The 12,881-nt window shown below is 51.7% G+C and overlaps 7 protein-coding genes across 7 annotated transcripts; 4 read left to right on the top strand and 3 right to left on the bottom strand.

Annotated features, from left to right (window-relative positions):
• On the top strand, positions 1–2,002 carry EDD37DRAFT_39394 (uncharacterized protein). Its single transcript, XM_062812267.1, has 6 exons — positions 1–61; positions 150–290; positions 343–390; positions 462–756; positions 812–1,913; positions 1,999–2,002. Exons 2-5 carry the CDS (start codon positions 153–155, stop codon positions 1,615–1,617), a joined length of 1,287 nt encoding a protein of 428 aa, XP_062675058.1. The 5' UTR covers positions 1–61; positions 150–152; the 3' UTR covers positions 1,618–1,913; positions 1,999–2,002.
• Positions 2,003–2,879, bottom strand: EDD37DRAFT_39379 (DASH complex subunit Spc19). The gene has a single exon (XM_062812265.1). It carries the CDS (start codon positions 2,816–2,818, stop codon positions 2,303–2,305), a length of 516 nt encoding a protein of 171 aa, XP_062675057.1. The 5' UTR covers positions 2,819–2,879; the 3' UTR covers positions 2,003–2,302.
• Positions 2,880–2,913: 34 nt separating this feature from the next.
• EDD37DRAFT_671000 (F-type H+-transporting ATPase subunit J) lies at positions 2,914–3,380 on the top strand (the record flags this gene model as incomplete). Its single annotated transcript, XM_062819385.1, has 3 exons — positions 2,914–3,097; positions 3,152–3,232; positions 3,319–3,380. Exons 1-3 carry the CDS (start codon positions 3,058–3,060, stop codon positions 3,378–3,380), a joined length of 183 nt encoding a protein of 60 aa, XP_062675056.1. The 5' UTR covers positions 2,914–3,057.
• Positions 3,381–4,071: 691 nt separating this feature from the next.
• On the top strand, positions 4,072–5,579 carry EDD37DRAFT_39315 (NADPH2:quinone reductase). Its single transcript, XM_062812254.1, has one exon. The coding sequence runs from the start codon at positions 4,406–4,408 to the stop codon at positions 5,423–5,425; it is 1,020 nt and encodes a 339-aa protein (XP_062675055.1). The 5' UTR covers positions 4,072–4,405; the 3' UTR covers positions 5,426–5,579.
• Positions 5,435–6,505, bottom strand: EDD37DRAFT_39356 (3-oxoacyl-reductase). Its single transcript, XM_062812264.1, has 2 exons — positions 6,261–6,505; positions 5,435–6,171 (listed from the first exon to the last, which is right to left on the bottom strand). The coding sequence occupies exons 1-2, from the start codon at positions 6,292–6,294 to the stop codon at positions 5,444–5,446; spliced, it is 762 nt and encodes a 253-aa protein (XP_062675054.1). The 5' UTR covers positions 6,295–6,505; the 3' UTR covers positions 5,435–5,443.
• A 2,082-nt stretch (positions 6,506–8,587) lies between these two features.
• On the top strand, positions 8,588–9,731 carry EDD37DRAFT_39188 (uncharacterized protein). Its single transcript, XM_062812246.1, has 2 exons — positions 8,588–8,604; positions 8,660–9,731. The coding sequence occupies exon 2, from the start codon at positions 8,746–8,748 to the stop codon at positions 9,607–9,609; it is 864 nt and encodes a 287-aa protein (XP_062675053.1). The 5' UTR covers positions 8,588–8,604; positions 8,660–8,745; the 3' UTR covers positions 9,610–9,731.
• Positions 9,732–9,853: 122 nt separating this feature from the next.
• EDD37DRAFT_604069 (myosin IX) lies at positions 9,854–12,467 on the bottom strand (the record flags this gene model as incomplete). Its single annotated transcript, XM_062814705.1, has 3 exons — positions 9,854–10,311; positions 10,368–12,135; positions 12,288–12,467. 3 exons carry the CDS (start codon positions 12,465–12,467, stop codon positions 9,854–9,856), a joined length of 2,406 nt encoding a protein of 801 aa, XP_062675052.1.
• Between the last annotated feature and the right edge of the window lie 414 nt (positions 12,468–12,881).

The following is a 12,881-nucleotide window of genomic DNA, read 5'->3' as shown; positions in this document are numbered from 1 at the left end:
GATCTGGTGAGGTCCCGCCACCGATATTCAGGATGGCCTCTTTGAGGACGCGCTTTAAAGAGTTCGAGCGCCTTGATGCTGCCAGAAACGCTCTTTTTGAGGCATGCAATCATCTGTGATGGATGGATCAGACACTAATCTGATGACAGGAGATGGCAGCTCAGCTTGACCAACTGACCCTGGAGCGTGACGCTGCAAAGAACGAACTAGATATGGCTAAAGACACTGCCAGGTTGTACTACCAACGGATGCTGCAAGCTGAAGCAGACAGATCTCAATTACAAACTATGGTGGTCATTTCAGATCGACGTCCGTTAAGTTGTTGTCGCTGACCGACCTTAGGACTTCGACCGATTTCTGCTAGTCCTCATAGACGGTGACAGTATGCCGGTAAGACTGACTTACATACATGCCATCGCTCATGGGAGATCACGGCTAGAAGGTCTGGCTGACATATCCAGTTCCTTGATGACTTTGTATCAAGAGGTATGGAAGGTGGCGAAGACGCTGGCAAACATCTTCGCAACGCCGTCCTCGAGTACTCTAAAACCAGCCCAACATACCGCGCAGACGACCGCATCTTCATCTGGATTTATGCAAACGCTCGTGGTTTGAGCAGAACTTACAAAGCCGCCAAAATAATACCTGACGAATCTGTCTTTGAGCATTTCATGACAGGGTTCAACAGGAGTCACCAGTTTTCTGATTTCGTCGACGCCGGACCTCACAAAGAGGCCGCTGATTCGAAGATAAAAGGTGCGTTGTCCGTCTCTCTCGCCTTTCAGCCAATCGATTTGACAGACTTCAAAAGCCTACTTCGAATTCTTCTACAGAAATCAGCATTGTCAGCATGTCATGTTAGGCGCCTCCGCTGATAATAGCTACGCTGGGTTTCTCCGTCCACTTTCACTTCCAGATTCGAAGGTCAACGACCGCATTACCATGATTGAAGGTCCTCCGTTTGCAGCCGACCTTCGGAAGGTTGCCCAGTGTTTCCGCCAGGCGTCCTTCAAAACGATCTTCAGACCTAGCAAGATTGAAGTGATCCCTAACGGCACCCATGGCATCACCGCGGGCGTCAAGAGACCCGCAAGCGAAGCTCTGATGTCTCTGCGAGAGCGACAAACATCGAAGGCAGATGCAGCAGTGGTCACGCGTCCGAGATCAACCGACGGCAACTCTACACATCCGAAAGCTGCATCAAATCCGTCTCTTGGTCCATCGCCAATCATTTTCCAAAATCAGTACGGTCAACGACTTGACGCACCTTTGGCGATCGACAAGGATTACCTCAAACAGTTGTATAATGGTCACGCACGCCTTTGCAACAATTTCTATCTAAAAGGTTATTGTCCATACGGAGCCGGCTGCGAGTGGGATCATTCTCAAAGACTCAGCCAAATACAGCTGGACACATTTCGGCAAAAGGCCAGAACCTCGAATTGCCGGAACCCCTTCTGCGTCGATCCTGCCTGCTGCCTGGGCCACATGTGCCAGCGCGAATCTTGCAACATATCTCAGTGCAAATTCCTGCCAGAGATGCACAACATCGACGTCAGCAGAGTCTATCAGTACAACACTGAGACAGGCGAGAAGAAGGAGTTGAAGCCTTCTTAGGAGGAATTGCAACAACCGCCTTCAATTCCCATCCACACCACAAAGCCTCGCCGGTGCCCGACTCCGCCATGGCGCTTGACCAATTGCGAAGAAATCAGGTCTCCTCGAGCACCAAACCAGAAACGATGGCTACCAGTATTCAGGCCCCTCTCACGTCGGACCTTTTGATCTTCACAAATAGATCAAACAGGTCCGTCCCTCGCTCAGCCTGGATCGCCGGGAACTTTAAGGGTGCCTGTCAGGGCTACTCCTCGAAGATTCTGACTCGTTCACCGATCAACGGTGGAAACCACAGGGTCCCTCCCCCTTACTTTTGCATCTTAGCGTATCCCTTCCTGCATCGTCCTTGTTCGTTCTTGCTGATGTGGTGGGCATCAGCAGTTGTCTTCCTTGCGAAAGAACCCAACAGTTCGTAATTCTTTGCTCCATAGCCTAGTGGCATGTGGCAAGCCCAAACGTGCTCTCTAGGCTCGGCGTCAGGCATGAAGCGCCTGATATAGCAAATAAAAGCTGGTTTATAACATGTTCCCGGCTATTACTATGTTTTCAATTTCGCATGTTGTGGCTTTGCCCTCGATGTCCGCGCGGACGCAGCCTTATGTCGCAATGCAAGGCGATATGACTCTGATTGTCTGTCAAGCAAGACGTCAAGCTGACTGGTCGTTGGGAGCGCTGGTTCACGAAGTCAGTCCCTGACTATAGCCATGCTTTTTCTCAACTCCCGTTCTCGTTGTTTGCTCTGTAACTCCAATCTTTCGATTGCATATTGAAGCCTCTCCTTCTTTTGCTGCATGCGCTTCATCTCCAGTACTCTGGTGTCATTCAGGCCGATCGGCTGCGAGGCCTTCACACTCCGCACTGGCTGGCTGGCTCCAAAGCCGGAGCTTCTTCGATTGTTGTTCAATCGACCTTCCAACAACTCCGATCTGGCCTTCAGACTTTCCTCTTTCCGCCCAAGTTGATTGATGTAGTTCTCTGCCGTTGAGATCAACTGATTGATGGCTGGGACGATCTCATCGACCAGAGATTGTTGTGCTTCACTTAGTGCGTGTTCGGGAAGTAATTCGAAGTGCTGCTGTGTTTGTAGTACCTTACATAGACGAGCAAAGTCGGATACACCCTCGTCAAGAATGGAGATACTGGAATCGAGTAGGGTGAGTGAGGAGCGGAGAGATGAGACTGCGGGACCCAGCGACGCCATTCCCCCAGCACACTCGCTAGACTTTGTACAGAGTGCTTCCTGTGCTTAATGTATTCTTGTGTCAATTCGGCGAGCGTAAACATACTTCTCGACGCGACGAAACTATGCAAACACACGAAATTCGCCAAGCCTTCATTAATCGGGTTTAGCTCCTTCAAGCTTCAAGATCATCGAAAGCCGGAGCTCATTGACGACAACTTCACCACGCAAAACAATACCTCTACCAGAACACTGTCAAGATGCCTGGCTGGATCCCGAAAAAGTTCCCCGGCAAAATTGGTCAGTCGCCTGGTCAACAATAAGCAGAGAGTCGCAAAACTGACTGCAGCGCAGCCGAACCCATGATCCCTTTCTACGCTGCAGGCGTTATCGTGATCTACGCGATCAACCTTGGTGCCAACGCTATGATGGCATGTAAGTGAAAAGCAAGCGTACACCGTGTTGCTATCTATGAATGAGCGCACTCCAAGCCCATAGACTGACATCATGTCAATTCGCAGCGGACGAGTTCAAGGACGATCCCCGAAACCCCAACAGAAACCATGAAGCGAAGTCAGCATAAACTTCCACCGAGCCGCCGGGAATGTGAAATGGAGTCAAAATTTGCAGAGATGCACCAAGTCGGGCTTGCATCGAGCGCACTGTACATATGGAAAGATTAGACATTCGCAGCGAAAATGGGATGAAATGAGAAAGTGGCGCTGTACTTTTGACGCATCGATTGTGTTTTCTCCTACAAAACGGATCTGAGACCCTCTTCCAAGGAATTCTCTACCGTACGCAAGCAAGTCAGCAAGGCACTGCACTGAATGTCGAGACGGGTCACAGTCGGAAGGCGTGCCACTGCAAACCGAGTTGCAGTGCTCGAGAATTGGATCTCTTGGTCCCAATTGCAGTGCTATATGTTCCGTGTGTGCCATGTACTGACATCCAGGGCCGACTCTTACTTATGACTTGCAAGAGCAGAATCGTATGCCTGCCTCCAGCAGTCAGACCCGGCTTCGAAAACGGCATGCCTTCGCCGGGACAGCCGCTTAACTATTACAAGAGACGGCATCTATCGCGGCGCAAGTCTTGCTCAGCACAAACCGAGAAGCAGGCATGCGACCCGTTCCTTGAGGGGAGTGCTGGATTCTAGGGGTCTGCCATGCCTTCGTTGGACAATATCTAGATTTGACCATGAATGATTCGACTCATAGATAGCTAGACGCATTGCAATGGCATGTCTATGTTACAGTATGAATCTCTCTCCTCTATATCATTGTGCTTGGCACCCACTCCGAAAGCATTTTGTAGGTACGTTCTCGCGGCGGAAAGGCTGCAGCCAAACGCCCTCCGAGTTTAGACCTCGGTAATGCTGGCCCGAGAGTCGAATACCTCAACATCTCTCCCCCAAAAAGCTCGATGTCATTGAACAGCAAACAACTATAAGCGCATCTGTTCCGCTCGGGCATTGCAGACTGTGGCCTACGGACGAGGCTGCAGGATAAGCTACACGCCGTCGATTACTATCCGTGATCGTTGAAAGACCGCGACATCTGCGGCACAATCTATTGAGCATTCAGCCAAACGTACTGCCAATCCACCATGAAAGCCGTCCAGATCACAAAGTTCGTGGACTCATTCTCCGAGCTCGCAGTAACAGATATCCCTTCCCCGAAACCGAAGTCCAATGAAGTTCTCGTACACATTACACATAGCGCGCTCAATCATGTGGATCTCCTCTACTCCCGTGGCAAACATCAGAACAATCACAGCGGCTTGGTCAAGCCGCCTTTCGTGCTTGGCCTCGAGTTTGCAGGTGTGATCGCATCAGCACCATCGGTTTCTGGCTTTAAAGCTGGCGACAAGGTCTGGGGTGCCAGTGTTGGCGGATTCGCCGAACAGATCGTTGTTCCACCATCGGCCTTGCAAAGGCTACCCACCGGATGGTCGTTACATGATGTGGCGGGTCTTGGTGGTGCGACTGCACCGGTGAGCTACGGAGCACTTGCCAGAGTTGCCCAAGTCAAGGCCGGTCAAATTGTGCTGGTCCACGCCGCCGCTGGCGGACTGGGTGTTGTTGCTGTACAGATTGCTCATGCCCTTGGTGCTAAAGTGATTGGGACGGTGGGTAGCGAGGCCAAGGCTGAGGTCGTTAGGGGTTTAGGCGTTCTGGGGGTGGTACGCTACGACAAAGATGGCTGGGAGAAGGAGGTCCTGAAACTCACGGATGGTGTGGGCGTCGATTCGGTGTATGATACGGTCGGTTTGGTAGGGAAGAGTATCAAGTGCCTCAAGTTCGGTGGGAACATTGTGATTGCTGGGTTTGCTGGGCTAGGTGGGAAAATGGAGACGCTGGCGATGAACCGTGTCCTGCTCAAGGGTGCGAAGCTGCTTGGATACAGATTCGGTGAGACTGGACGACGAGATCCGCAGGAGAACGAAGAGGTGTGGAACGGTTTGACCACAATGCTTGAGAGCGGCATGATCAAGCCGGTCATTTATGGGACGTATCGTGGCTTGGAAAGTGTGTCACAGGCTATGGATGATCTTGCCTCACGAAAGATATGGGGCAAGGCTGTCGTCGAGATCCAACCCCCACCAACTATGGCTGCGAAATTGTGAGCCTGAAAGACAAAGCATTCAGTTCATCACCAGACCCCCATCGACAACGAGCTGCTGCCCGGTGACGCCATTTGCCCAAGGGCTCGCAAAGAACAACACGGCGCCTGCCAGGTCGTCTGGTGTCGTGACCTTCCTTAGTGGTGTGACGGCTCTGATCTGGTCGAAGACCTCCTTCGGCGTACTTGCACTGGCGTCCGTTACGTTTAGCAGGCCTCCCGACACCATATTCACGGTAATGCCCTTGGGACCGAGGTCGGCCGCACATGTCCTGGTGAAAGCCAACAATGCGCCCTTGGCTGCGGTATAATCATGATAAGGTACCACCGGGTTCTGGAACAAATTCGACCCGATGTTGATGATCCGGCCATACCCGAGCTTCTCAAATCCGGGAAGTGCTGCCTGAGTGGTGTTCAAGGTACCTCGAAGGAACCCTTGCAGCTGAGAATCGAAATTGGACCAGGACAGCTCGGGTACTTTGGGTCTGGCGTCCCCATTGAAAATGAAGCCGCCTACGATAGCATTGTTTACTACCGTGGTAATGGGCTTCCCAAAGTGAGACTCGGCACGAGCGAATAGTGCTTTCACCGCTTCTGCATCCGTGATATCGGCGGCGAATTGAAATGCGTCCAGTTCTTTCGCTATATTGGCGACAATGCTGGGGTCCGACTCATAGTAGTTCAATATGATGCTAGCACCCTCTGCTCGAAATGCTTTGGCTATTGCCAGGCCAACACCCCTCGAAGAACCTGACAAATTAACATGAGTATCGATTGGAATCTCCTTGGGCAATACCTACTTGTACCGGCGGTCAAAACGGTAGAGAGGCGTTACTTACCCGTAACAAGGACGACTTGATCCTGGAATCTCATGCCGGAGGACGACGGAATCTCCGAAGGAAGAATTCCTAGTACCAGATGCTTGGTCGAATCCGTGAACGAAATTTCTTCTCCGGAATGTCGCTTGCGCTTCTCTGGCCTTCTTCCCGGCTTGTGGTGGAAATGACTAGAGACGCAATGTAGGTAGTGACGTATATCACAGTGCCCACTGGTATTGTCTTTGAGAGATATTTTGAGGTGGTATGCTCACTGACGAGCTAATAGTAGACGAGCCTCAACAAAAACTAACACTGATTGGCCTCCATAGAATCCCTTCCTTGAGAAGTCAACACGATAGGCAAAAAAAAGTCCAATTGATGAAAGAGATCACTCCGCGGGGGACAGGGCGTAATTTAGTGAAGATTCTTTCAACGGGGTGTATATAGCTTACCTCGAACCCACAACTATGGTGGTTGTCAGATGTTGTCATAGTAGGCGTTGGAAGAGAGTTCCTTACCCTCCAGATTAGAAGTCTGGCGCGCTACCATTGCGCCACTGCGAATCGTTAATAAGGTGCTTCTATTGAAAGAAGAACAACACTTACGCGGAGCAGTGGCGAATTAAACTCGAAAATCTCGAGAGCAATTTTAAGCCAAAAATTTGTGTCTCAAAATCATAATGCAAGCAATCTAGAGCCCTCAAGACGCACGCTGGAAGCGTCTTCTAAGTAGTCCACGCGAAGGCTAATAGGGGGCACCCAGACTAGTGGTCTCTTGGCGCTTGGCGTATACTTCTCTGGACCTCTTGAACAACCTACCTGGTCCCTCTTTAAACAATCTGATATCACTCTGCCCTTTTCCTACTAGAGTGGTAATGGCGATGTCGCCGACATATTGAGGCCCTCTGCGCTCGATGCTCTACTCTGCTGTCCTACCTTCATCTCGGGAATGTGGTGGCATCTTAAAGCGATGAAGAGCCAACCAGTCCTATGAGCGTACCGTTATGCATACTAAAGCGAAGTGTGTAGCGTATGAGCAAAGGACAGATGTGACTCGGCCTTGGGAACGAATCTGCATTACCACTATGCAGGTTATGGTCGCCTGTCGTCCAGTGCGCCCTACCGGAGTTTCGGGTACTAGGAGCATACTCCGATACTCTAAGACCTGGAGTGCCTTGCACACAAACAAAGCTCAAGGCGCACAGGCGACTCCTCTACTGATCCCCTGGACATGTGCCGATATGTGATCAGAAGAGACTCCCTGTCCAGTGGATTTACAACGGTATTGGCCAATGATGTCTACCTTCACTGCCTACACTCGCTCTTTCCATGCAATAACAACAGGACACCTGCAGAGGTGATTTTGAACAGTGGCCAACCCCTCATCTCTAAGAACCTCTTCGTCACCATGGCGTGATTGCTTTCCATGAAGAGGCGGAGATGATATTGATTGAGGTCTCAGCCTCCGCCACTAAGACCTTGTCTTCCTCATTCGCTGGTTTTCTCCAATTAGCAGCATGGTACGTTAGCGATCGATACTACTGATCTCAGGTCATCTTGGCCTCATGCTTTTACCACCGGTTAGTTGTCGTTCGCATTCTGGTTGGCAGTTATGACTGTACAGGAATGTGGCAGAGGCACTTCTCCATTCACATTATATGTATTTACTGCGTGGTGCGACCAGACGGTTCGCATGTGGGCATTGAACAACGGCAAATCCGAAGGTATATGACAGGCATCTCACACACAGTTTTCATTCCCCTACACAACGCCATTTTTCCTCGAAGCACTATCTAAACTACTCCTGCTCGCCAAATCTGCATCATGGTTCCATTGAGTGCTCTTGGAAGTGGATGGACCATTATAACTATAGCGAGCGCCTTCCAGCAATTGTGCAAAAAGCTTCATCGTTTCGCGAGAACTCTAAAGCAGGCTCAGACCGGGGTGATACTGATCAAGATCGAGATCGAAACATTCTGGCGGCTTCTCAAGAAATTCCATAAACTCGTCGAAGATGCCGATTCCTCAAACGAGGGATTTTCAGTCGATATCAAGAGAGCAAACATCAGCGCAAGCATCATCGAAGCGTCGAGGTACAACCTCAAGAGGTTACGCAGTATGCTGGCCAAGATTGAACCGCTTCGTGCAGACAAATCCAAAGATTATACGTTCCTCGCAAGATGGGTTGCTCGATGGCAATGGTCAGATTGGAAAAAGGACTGGGACGGAGTCCAGTCGTCCCTGAATTCGACGAAACAGAGCGCCGACTTGCTTCTCTCAATGGTCATACTAGAAACACAACTTCGCGTTATCATGACATTACAAAGGGAGAACAAACCCGTTCCAGTCGATATGACGACATGGGTGTGCGTCAGTCCTCATTTTGACTTCTGGGTGCATGCTAATCATTTGCTTCCGCAGAGACTGTCAAAGGGACCACATCAACCATCTGCAGGCGAGCGTCAGGAGATCACAGAGACACTACGACACTCTAGAGCTTGGGGAAGATGGACACGCACTGCAAATTAACATTTCGGTCACTGAAAACGACACGAGGCATCGTGCGAAGCTACATCAAGCATCACCAGGATATTAAGACCATCCTGACTAGTGATGCACCTATTTCTTCTCTGGTCGTGAAACTTGGAGCATCAAAATCTCCAAGTGGTGACGCTGGAAGCCAGACGTCCTCGTGGGGTCCCATTGTCGACACACCGGATACAAGCCTTGTCATCGAGTCTTCTGAAGGCAGTAGGGAGCGCGACCTCTTCACTGAAGAGGTGATTGACGTCCCAGACATGAATGATGACTTGATGAACTACACTGCGACCTCCCCTAGCGACCACACTGAATGTGACCGTGGCTGCACGCCCCACTCGGAACCACAGCGGCCAATGCAGACGATTCCTCCTGCAGGATGGGTCCCGACAGCACTATTCGGACCGCCCATGCCGAAGGCGCGGCCACCGAATCCTCGACCGCCAACGCCACTTCCTCCTAGCGAGGATGCTGCTGTCAACCAGGGTGATGGCTCCGCTGGACGTTATGATTATCCTCCTCCCGAAAAGCCCGGCGGGCCAGCACATAAGGCGTCTGTACCACAAGCTCGCCGATCAGAGCTTCGACCACCCACTCCAGATGCAGCCCCTCAAGACATAATTGTCGATCGGAATGATGATTTGGGGGTACGCCATGAATACCGACCACCGAGGAAGCCACGGCGGCCGCCAAGATCATTGGAATGGGTCAAGACATGTGGGCATTGTCGCACTCATGGAAGGAGATATTGGAACGGACAGAGCTCCTGCACAAGCTTCACCTACCGTTTGCATGTGTCATTCCTGATTCGCGTGCAATGGGATGGTAAGTAACGGTGAGAAACCGAGTTTTAGTGCAACAGATGTGATTTGATGTAGGGCAGGTATATCATTATCTGGATATCAAGGGGCAAATTACAATGCGATTTTCTCCCAGCACGTTTTGCGGCCTACCTCAACACCGTGCTAAGCATCAATGGCCCTGAACTGCTAGTCCACTAGACTTGCCCCCTTGCAAACTATAGAGCACTCATTATCCGTCAGACTCCCAGGACATTAGATCGTATTGATAAACACCTCACTCATCGTCGTCGAAAATCTGGAAAGTATTGTTGAGTATCGTCTCGATGACCTTCGCTTGCCACCCGGCGTCCGCAATATCAGCGCCACCACCGGGAGCTTGACTGTTGGCACCGCCGCCACCTTGTTGACCCATTAGTGTCGGGGCAAACACAATAGCCAGATTACTATGCGTCATCTTGTTCTTCTCACTGTGCTGTGCGATTCTGTTCAAATGCAGAACCAGTGTCCGCAAAGTAGCATAATTGGGGTCAGGCAAGCCGTTGATCAAAGCGTGGACTGAATCTCGGCGAACAATGTCGTCCTCGATCTTAGCAGCATCAATGAATGCTTGATATGATGCCGCCGTGAGCAATGGATCGGGCAGATCACGCAAAAAGTGCTTGAGCAAGGTCGTCACGGAGGCAATGTCGTTGTGGAAGTTAGCGGCATTGCGGAAGTCGATGGCGGAAGCATCTAGAACAGTGATCAGCCACGCCGGATAGAAACATTGTCAAGAGTGATTGACTTACCATGGTCAAACTTCTGCCTCAATTCCATGATATGCGGGGCGGATCCGGACGTCCTGTACACACCCTCCACGTCGAGGCCATACAGATCGACGGCTTGCACGCACTGGTAGACGATGGTCGGTACAGCAGAGCCGTCCCGCCGGAACAGATTTTCCAAGGAGATGCCGAAGACAGGCCGGACGGGAGGTCCAGCTCTTACTGCGGGTGCAGCTGCCCCGTTAGAAGCACCACGGCCTGCGCCTATCGACGGAGCTCCTTGTTGAGGTGCAGGGGCTGGAGCACCTCGAATTGCACCTGGAGGTGGCCCTGTACCTGGAGCACCTCGTCCTACTCCCATTCCTGGTGGAGGCGCTCCTCGGCCCGCGCCTAGCGGTATTCCTCGACCTGCACCTTGTGGCGGCATACCAGGACCCGGAGCGCCGCGACCGGCTTGTGGTGGCACACCTTGTTGACCTCCAGGCCCTGGAGCGCCTCGACCGACACCTTGAGGCGCCATGCCTGGCTGTCCAGAGGTGGGAGCACCACGTCCTAGGCCCTGTGGTGGCGGATCTTGTTGACCTGGAGGCGGGGCTCCACGTCCTACACCTTGTGGCGACTGCCCTGTCGGACCAGGAGTACCTGCAGGCCGAACCACCGGATGCTGTCCAAGCGGTGCTTGACCTCTGTCCATCGGAGCAGCGCCTGGGTTAGGGCTTGGAGCCCGTGGTTGACTTGAACTGCTTAGCTGAGGTGAGCCCATTGGAGGGCGGACAGCACCAGCATTCGGAGGAGGCGCTCCATTCTGAGCAGGAGCCCCTGAGTTCAGTCCTAGGCTCTGAATCTGAGGCAATTGAGGTGCTCCAGTAGGTGCTGTGTTTTGCTGAGACGTTACGATACCGGATTGTTGTGGGCCTTGATTGTTATTTGCGTAAGGGTTTGCTTGATTGAATGACTGTGTATGCATCTGCGTTTTAGGTGAAAGTGATGGGTGCTGCTCGTACTTGATGTCAGGACCGTTTCCAGCTTTGTCACTGAAGCCCACGACATATTCGGCGAAATCCCTATCATTGTCAATGCCCGACGCCACCTCTCGGAGACCACGTGCAGGAGCATCTCCAGAATTTTGTCCCTTGACCGGCGTAACAGTCAGTCCATAGCTGAGAAGAAGTTTCTCACTCTGGACGGCATATTTCTGTATCTGGACACCCAGCGCAGCATCCGTCTCCCGGATAATTTCTTGTAAAGCTCTTGCTGTCTGTGGTCTCAGTGTACTCGTGAGTTCCTGTTGCTGAGTCTGCGCCGACTGGACTTTAGCATTATAGTCAGCGTCAGACGCTTCGAGTTTCCGAAGAAGGTCTTCCTCGTGCTGTGCCGGAGACTTCTTGAAGCCGATGATCTTCCCTGACTGGCTCTCTCCAGTCCTGGCCCGATCATATTGTTCTGCCAACGCATAGTATTTGCTTTCCGCTTTTGTCACCGCGTTCTTTGCATCTTCGACTCGTTTCTCTGCGCTGAGACCTTCATGCTTCCAATGTTTTCGGGCTTTATCATTATTGGTTGCTAGTTCAGAGAGTTCATCTGCCATGGTATGAAGCGTGCTTGAGAATTGGAGGCCGTGCTCGGCCATTCGATCGTGTATCCTCGTAAGTTCTTCATAGCTTTGTGCGAAAGAACCCTGCCTGCCTTCGGGTCTTCTTATAAGGTCGTGAGTGTTTCGACTCAGTTTTCTTAGTGCCGAAGCATGTTTGTCCTCGAGGGCAGATCTCTCTTTCAGGAACGCGGCAAAATCCTGCTTGGTGTCAGCCTATTCTCGCGATAACGGTCGACATAGCGGACTCTCGTAGAACTTATGCTTTGTTTCAGCCGGTTCAGCAATGTGGTTATGCCAATCTATTGGGTTGATCAGTGGTGTTTCTCTTGCGACATGTACAATCCTCTTACGTCGGATGAAAGGACTTGGTGCACTCTTTGTCTGCTTGCAGGATCCAGGCCTCCGTCGTGTCCGGCGTTGACAGGAAGGGCAGGCAAAGACGCTTGGGATTGTCCTGCATTCTGTGGGATATTCTGGGGTGTAGGGCCATTGACGGCCACATTGGCCTGGCTTGGTGCCGCAGTAGCCATACTTGCGGCCTGCGACTCTGCGAAAGTTGGCTTATGTGGTGATCGGAGACTGAATTAGAGACTACAATGAGGGGTGAGTCAAGGAAAAACGCGACAGAACTCAGTCGTAGAGACGACTGTCGCAGGTCGTGAAGCAGTGAACAAGGCTGAGTGTCACGAAGGTGATTTGCATTACTGATGATGTGTACCGAATGCCCTTGCTTCCATGCTTCAGCTCCGAGGCCTCCAACTTTTTGACATGCATGCCTGCCAGCGGCAGGACTGCGGCGTCATCCTGGTCAACTGCGCCACAATTCAGCGCCCATTTGACATAAGTTCAGTGCGGGCCGGGCCAAGCAAGCAAGCTGTGGCCAGTCTGCAGGAGAAGTGGCACAAGTCTGACTCAGGGGGTCAATCGCCTGCCCAAGTGAACTT

The sequence above is a fragment of the Exophiala viscosa genome, assembly GCF_022695815.1.
Source record: "Exophiala viscosa unplaced genomic scaffold EDD37scaffold_1, whole genome shotgun sequence".
Lineage (NCBI taxonomy): Eukaryota > Fungi > Ascomycota > Eurotiomycetes > Chaetothyriales > Herpotrichiellaceae > Exophiala > Exophiala viscosa.
The sequence above is the reverse complement of the archived record's forward strand: the minus strand, read 5'-3'. Positions and strand labels throughout refer to the sequence as shown.

What these genes read in the sequence shown, in the direction of transcription:
- EDD37DRAFT_39394 (XM_062812267.1), top strand. Translation starts at nt 153, where the DNA reads ATGGCAGCTCAGCTTGACCAACTGACCCTGGAGCGTGACGCTGCAAAG. An exon ending in GATCTCAATTACAAACTATG is followed by an intron (nt 291 to 342) that starts GTGGTCATTTCA and finishes GACCGACCTTAG; the next exon opens with GACTTCGACCGATTTCTGCT. An exon ending in TAGACGGTGACAGTATGCCG is followed by an intron (nt 391 to 461) that starts GTAAGACTGACT and finishes TGACATATCCAG; the next exon opens with TTCCTTGATGACTTTGTATC.
- EDD37DRAFT_39379 (XM_062812265.1), bottom strand. Translation starts at nt 2,818, where the DNA reads ATGGCGTCGCTGGGTCCCGCAGTCTCATCTCTCCGCTCCTCACTCACC.
- EDD37DRAFT_39315 (XM_062812254.1), top strand. Translation starts at nt 4,406, where the DNA reads ATGAAAGCCGTCCAGATCACAAAGTTCGTGGACTCATTCTCCGAGCTC.
- EDD37DRAFT_39356 (XM_062812264.1), bottom strand. Translation starts at nt 6,294, where the DNA reads ATGAGATTCCAGGATCAAGTCGTCCTTGTTACGG. An exon ending in TCAAGTCGTCCTTGTTACGG is followed by an intron (nt 6,172 to 6,260) that starts GTAAGTAACGCC and finishes TTAATTTGTCAG; the next exon opens with GTTCTTCGAGGGGTGTTGGC.
- EDD37DRAFT_39188 (XM_062812246.1), top strand. Translation starts at nt 8,746, where the DNA reads ATGGACACGCACTGCAAATTAACATTTCGGTCACTGAAAACGACACGA.